Here is a 7,190-nt window from a genome sequence, read left to right as displayed (position 1 = left end):
ACCTTTCAGTAAACGCCGAATCCATTTTTTTAAAAAAATCATTCTTTGACAGACTAAAACAGTCAGAGCAAAACTCAAACAGAAATAAGCATAATCAAGGATAGAAGAGACGGATTAAGCTTGGATCTTGTTGCAAACGGCAGGAATGAAAGACGTGCGTATATTAAGGAACAACCAAGCGTCAATTTGTTGCAAAGCTGCTGACAGGCAGAAAGTGTGGAACATTTTTTCTAAACTTCCAAACCTGCTGTTTAAATGCCTCCTTTTTAGTCTGAAGCGGCAGTTGGGTAGAAGGATCACTTACCCCAGTGGAGGGCAGGGAACATAGCCATCTAGGGAACATCCTTGTCATTCTTGTTTTGCGCATTGGCAAATCATAAAAGTTAAACCAGTTGTGAGAGCGGGCGGGAGTGTGCGCTGAGCAACACTTGCACGGTGCTGGCATGTGGAAGGTTGCCGACTGCAAACAACAACAACAACACAAGCCGGGATTCTGAGGGAGACTTTTGATCAACAAGAAGTCAGGGCAGCTACAGGTGCTGGGCTGGACAGCAGCGAGGGCGCTGGGAAGTTGCCTCAGCAGCAGCAGCAGCAGCGAGGGGTGAGGCTACTGTTCCCCGGGCCAGGGGCTCCTCTCCCCGGGCTCCTCTCCCCGGACTCCGCTCCCGGGATTGAAGCCTCTCCCTCGGCTGTTCTTATCCATCACGCAGCCGGAAGTACGTGAGGAGCCCGGAGGGTAAAAGCCACTGGAGAGACAGAGAGAGAGAGAGTGAGAGAGAGAGAGAGAGGAATAAACTCCACACAGAGTTGGGAGTTGTGGCCATCGGTGCGGGAGGAAGGAAGCAGCCAGCCGCCGCCAGTCGAGTCATTCATTCATCATTCTGCAGGCGCCTACCCCGTCCCGGGGCGCCTCCCCGATCTTTGCTCGCTCGCTCGCTCCCGGGAATGCCCTGAGCGGGGAGGGAGAGTGCAAGATGCCAAACCGGGAAATACCAGCGGAGGAGACCGGCAGCAGCCCCGGCGCTGGGGACACAGAGAAAGAAAACGAGCGGCTCGGCGGAGAGACACCCGTCTCCCCGGTTTCAACCCTGAGCCAGAGGGAGTCCAAGGTACAGGCATTGGGGGGCGGGGGCGGAATGGAGAGGCTGGCCATTGGGCAGCGGGCCGAGCGGCCTTGGGTGCTGGTATCTCCCCCCAGGGGGATCGGAGTGCAGCGGGGTCTTGTGCTGCTGCTGCTGCAGGGTGCTCTCCCCTTTCACTCAAGCCCCGACACCAAAGGGATGGGCAAGAGAGGGAGAGAACTACAGAAGGGAGAACGTTGGGGGAGAGACTCACTTTTTATTCCCACACCCCAGTAAGGTGCTATGGAGAGAGAGAGGGGGGAGGGGGGGGGGGGGAACTCACTCACCACCATTCATCCCCATGCCCTTTTGACTTATACTGTAAACCCAACCTGCCACATCAGGGTCTGTATGGAGAGAAATCCATGTTCCAAACCCTTCAGTAAGGCTCTGTGGGGCAACTAGACTTTCTAGGGAGAGGAAGGTTGTGGGGAGATAGCACCCAGTGAGGGTGTTGCCCCTCTCCAGCAGCAGTGAGAGGGTAATAGGGAGAGATTGGCTTCTCCTCGCCCTCCTCCCCACCACCAGCAGCCCCAATGAGGGGCGAGAGAGAGAGAACAGTACCCCATCCCCAGCTCCAGCAATGGTCCCTAATCTGAAACTGGCTCACCCAGGGCAATAAAGAGAGAGACTGATTCCCCATTCACCCAGCGACTTGCTACAGAGTTTCTTCTGCCCCCAGTAGCAAGAGGCTGTGTAGAAATCATCCCCCATTGCTGAGAAATTATACTGCTATGTTAGAATCTCCACTTCCTTCCCCCCCCCCCCCCCCCCCCCACCCACACACAAGTTTCCTAGAAACAAGAAGAGTTGACTTCAAAGAAATATTAAAAATGGACACTCGCTAATTCATTACTTTGGTTTAGAACTCCTTCCAATTGCAGGTTCATCACAGTTATTTCCAAAATAATATGATTCAAAGCTATTTTGTACCTAAAGCAAAAATTCCACAGATGACACGAATTTAAACATTCTGGAATTCAATCTTCAATTACACTATATATCTGATCCCATGTTTTGTTAAAATCCATGTCAACATCATAACGGGGAAGCAGATTGCCTGCTCTCCAAAAAAAATAGAATTTATTTTGAGCTGTTTAAAATTCTATTGTTATTACTCAATCATGAGTCCTGTTGTCATCTGCCAAAACTGCTTTTCCAGATTATCCTGGTATAGTCAGATAACCCTAAATGTCTTTTCTGTGATACAGATAGACCTCTTAAAACTGTCCATTTCCTCCATTGTCCTCCCCTCCAACCAGAAGTGCATTAGGCTCTTTATTTCTTTGTCACCAAAACAGGGACTGTGCAATCAGTGGCTTCAGCCAGTCCAAACTTCCATTAACCTATCCTGAACATGCATTATTCTCAATTTACTGTCATACTTTCTTCCCTTCATGCTCTCAGCTAAATCTTTCCATGGGACCCATCTCTTCTGCCTTGAGCCAACTGCTGCTAAACAGCTGAGCAACCTCTCTCCGTGGTTCCCATGTTGGTTGATGAAACACTTCTCACTGACCAGGTACACAGTCTTGCTCTTTAACAAATCTGCCATCATGTGTTTCTGCTCAAAAAAAACCTTGAACCTATTGTCCTTCCAAAGTGCTGCTGCATTTTCAAACTGCCTTTCCTCTCCGTGGACCTTTGATGTGTTGTCACTTCCCAAATTCATGTCCATCTTCCCCACATCTCCATATTTGAATCCTACCAATCAGATTTCAAGCCCTGCCACTGTTCCGAAGCATCCCTTTTCAAAATCACAGATTACGTCCTTTGTGATCATAATAGTGTTAAAGTATTTCTCCTCAATCTGTCTACAGCATCCTTTCCAACCCCTCTCACAGTTGAGTGGGCTGGTACTAGTCTCATTTCATTCTTAGTTATTTAATTGTAGCCATTGAATTGAAGCCTACATTATCGTCCCTTTCAGATTCTGCACTATTTGTTGTGACATGCCCCAAAGATCTAACTTTGCATTCTCCTATTTCTGCTCCTTGGCAACAATATTCAAGAAAACAATGTTATTTTTCACATGTGTACTGATAACATTCAACTCTACATGATCACTATTTTTCTCAACTTCCGAAAAATCAAAACCATGCCTTCAGTGCCTACTGTAATTTCCATTCCCTAGCCATTAACCATCCCTTTTTGGCAAGAGCCGAAAGCTGAACTACTTCATTTGCAATATTGGAGTTATACTTAACCATGAGATATTATATATATATATCTGCTTAACTGAAATCTATTTTGCCTCCAAAAATATCCCTGCCTTAGGTCACTTACAGCTGAACTCTAATCAGCAGGTTACCTGTAAACCTGTTTGTTATCTCTAGACTTGACAAAACCATTGCCCTCTTGCACTGCATTCAAAACCTTGCTGCCTACATTCTTATTCCCACCAAGTCCTATTCATCCATTACCCTATAGTCACTAACTAGCATTGACCCCATGGTCTTCTCTCTACCTACCATCGGCTCCAGCCTCCACAACTCTCCAATATATTTGGACTCCTCAAATTCTTGTCTGTTGAACCATCCCCAATTTCAGTTGTTTCCTTAATTAATGGATCTGATTTAAGCTGTTAATGCACAAAGTTTTGCAATTCCTTCCCTAAACTCTCTGACTCCACCAATTTTCCACTGTGTGGACTCTCAATCTTTTTCAGGAAATGTTGGTTAATTACCCTAAAATTCTTATCTGCCTCAATATTAAAGTATGCTTGATAATGCTCCTATGAAATGCCTAGAGATGCTTAATTGAATTAAATGTATGATGTAAATACAAATATACATTATTGTGTCTTGGTTTAATAACTAGATTGAGACATAACAGGCTAAATTAGGAAGAGTATGTGCTTTGGCAGATCTTAAAATGGCACAGCAAACACAACATTTGTTTGAGACTCAGTTCTAAAAAGAAATTCGGCTGGTCACTTGTAAATCATTAACAAAAAAGCAGAAATTTTTGGAGAAACTCTGCAGGTCTGGCAACTTTTGTGGAGAGAAATCAGAATTAACATTTTAGGTCGAATGACCCTTTCTCAGTCAGTTATTGGACTCAAAACATTAACTCTCTTTTCTGTCTACAGATGTTGCCAGACCTGCTGAGTTTCTCCAGCAATTTCTGCTTTTGTTTGAGACTTCCAGCCTCCACAGTTCTTTGGTTTACTTGTAAATCATTATTTAGAAAGTTTGTAAAAATACTTTTAGAAGTAGTTTACAAACTGTTAAGTTGCACTATAAAATGGACTCAATTAATACCTAGGAAGATACAACCTTTAAAATGAATATTTTATATATTAATCTGTGACAAACATTTTTTTTCTGGTTCAGAGTTATTGCCCACTCATGGTCGAAGAGTTGAATGTCAGGCCTGAAGAGAAAACAAAACAGCTTTATCTTGTTGGATTTGATTTTCACAATTAAATCTGCATTTATTTATTCTTGTGTTTTGAAATAAACTGGTAGAGATGTCTGTCCTTGTTTTCAAAACACTCACTTTGCCTAATGGTTCTATTTGACAGGATATATATCTGTGTCTGACTATGAGGTATTGCTCAAGTGCACAATCAAATCCCTCCTATTGATTACCTTATTGCTGCAATGTTTTCCATTGTAAGTTGGAGCAGGTAGTCCATTTGGTCATTTGAGTCTACTGCAAATAGATGATGTTTACAACTAAGATTTCAAAGTCATTTTCCAAATAATATGCTACACAACTAAGATATTTTAATCATCTATCCCATGAAAGCAACATAAAGGTAACTGTGGAATAGTTTGCATGTCAGAAAAACCTTACGCTACGTTTCAAAGTATGCAAAACATCTATTTTATTTTATTCCCCATATAGTACATTTGGCATATGCTAAGTAGTGTACCCAACATTATGCAGTTTTCTTGACAGAAACAGGGAAAAGTTGGAAATACACAGGAGATCAGTCTGCAGCTGTAAAAAGGAAAAGCTCCATTTATCAATACAGAAGAATGGATCAAGAACTGAATTGTAAGGAAATATGAGAGTAACTTTCAGTCTTAACTGCTCAGGTGATAACCTTGTAGATTGAATCATCTGCCTATTGTTGAACATGTCTCGATTTTCATTTCATGTTTCTCAGTGTGATAGGGATAAGGGCCGTTCTTCACTGGACTAGGCTTGAGCTCTACCAGTTTAACATCCAGGTACAAGCAATTTTTCTACTACGTGATGGTTGCGTTCTTGTGTAACCCCGCATTATAGAAAAGTCACGCTTTAGAAACAGCATTTAAAGTGTTGACAATGTAATTGCATTACAACCAACACATGTTTTAAAAGTTCATGCTTTAGATACAGTGTCCCGGATTCGTCAGTCATATTGCATCGAATTCCTATTTAATGAAACGTGCATTATAGCAGAAGGTTCTGTATTGCAGTTGAAAATTACCTTTTATTCATCATGATGAAAAGCTGTATAACCAAAAACATTTTTTCATAAAAAAAGAAAGTATGTAGAAGCCAAAATATAAAATTTGGCCCTTTTGAGTCTGGTTCCCCAGACAACCAAATCAAACTGATCTTCTATCTCAACTCTACCTCCCTATACTGTTCCCCAAATCTTTTAATTCTGCAAGCACCCAAAGATCTATCTATCTGAATATATTCAATGAGTGGTCATCTGCAGATCTCTGGGGTAGAGTATTCAAAATCTTTTAAGTGAAGTAATTCCTCTTCACACTCTCTGATCCTGTTTTCTGAGATAGATCTTGAATTCTGGATTCCCAAGACACAGAAAGCATTTTCTCACCATCTAGCTTGGAGAACCTCTTGAGAATTTTATATGTTGTGATTAGATCACCTCGTCTTTTTGTATACTCTAGGGAACAAAGGCCTTTTCTACTCAATCTCCTCTCAGAAGTATAGTTCCCTCATTCCAGGAACCGCTTAGTGAACTTTAGAGGAAAAATATATCTCCTCAGCTAAGGAGATGAAAGCTTACTCCACTGTTCCAGACAAGGCCACTCTGTGCTTAATGTCATAGAGTCATTACTCATCCATGCCAACCAGATATCCCAACCCAATCTAACCCCACCTGCAGTACTCGGCCCATATCCCTCCAAACCCTTCCTGTTCATATACCCATCCAGATGCCTTTTAAATATTGCAATTGTACTGGCCTACACCACCTCCTCTGGCAGCTCATTCCATACACGTACCACCCTCTGCGTGAAAAAGTTACCCCTTAGGTCTATTTTATATCTTTTCCCTCTCACCCTAAACCTATGCCCTCTAGTTCTGGACTTCCCCACCCCAAGGAAGAGACCTTGTCTATTTATTCTCATGATTTTATAAACCTCCGTAACGTCACCCCCTCTGCCTCCGACGTTCCAGGGAAAACAGCCCCAGCCTACTCAGCCTCTCCCTATAGCTCAAAGCCTCCAGTCCTGGCAACATCCTTGTAAATCTTTTCTGAACCCTTTCAAGTTTCACATATCAAATGTGTTTATAGAAACTTTACTCTTATACTTTAATCCTCTTGTAACAAATTTTGAACTACAACCTTCTTTCCTAACTGCTTGCTGATCTGATTGTTAACTTTTTATAATTAACATATCTGGACATCTAGGGTCTTCTAAATGCACATATTTCCTCGTCTGCCATTTAAAACAATATTAAGCTCTATTTTTCACCACATTGTATTTCAGAAACTATTTCCTTGCCCACTCATTCAACCTGTTATATCCTCTGCAGCATCTTTACATTCCCTTTGTACTTTACTTTATATCATCACCAACTAAAATATGTTACACTTAGTCTCCTGATCCAAGTCATTAATAGTGTTTGTAAATAGCTAAAGCTCAAGCAATAATTTTTGTAGTGCATAGTTACGAGGTACAATCTTCTAATCTGAAAATATACCATTTGTTCCTGTCTCTGTTTCATAGGCAGTAATCATCAATCCATTTTATTACGTTGCTCCAAAACTCATAAGTCCTAAAATTGTGTAGATAATTTCTTCTTGAATATTTTCGGTTGTCAAAATACACTACATGCTTATTTTCCCCATATCTGTCTTATTACTTACATCCTCAA

The 7,190-nt window shown here is 42.0% G+C and overlaps 1 protein-coding gene across 2 annotated transcripts in view; it reads left to right on the top strand.

Annotated features, from left to right (window-relative positions):
* The first annotated feature begins 310 nt into the window (after window positions 1–310).
* Window positions 311–7,190, top strand: part of stac (SH3 and cysteine rich domain) — a 123,125-nt gene continuing 116,245 nt past the window's right edge. Inside the window, exon 1 of one of the 2 annotated variants that reach the window (XM_043688836.1) lies at window positions 311–1,109. In XM_043688836.1, coding sequence (XP_043544771.1) covers window positions 975–1,109 — 135 coding nt within the window. In that variant the 5' untranslated portion in view covers window positions 311–974. Of the gene's footprint in view, window positions 1,110–2,565; window positions 2,644–7,190 lie in introns of those variants that run through there. The other variant, XM_043688837.1, reaches the window with a different exon arrangement.

The sequence above is a fragment of the Chiloscyllium plagiosum genome, chromosome 4 (genome assembly GCF_004010195.1).
Source record: "Chiloscyllium plagiosum isolate BGI_BamShark_2017 chromosome 4, ASM401019v2, whole genome shotgun sequence".
NCBI lineage: Eukaryota > Metazoa > Chordata > Chondrichthyes > Orectolobiformes > Hemiscylliidae > Chiloscyllium > Chiloscyllium plagiosum.
The sequence above is the reverse complement of the archived record's forward strand: the minus strand, read 5'-3'. Positions and strand labels throughout refer to the sequence as shown.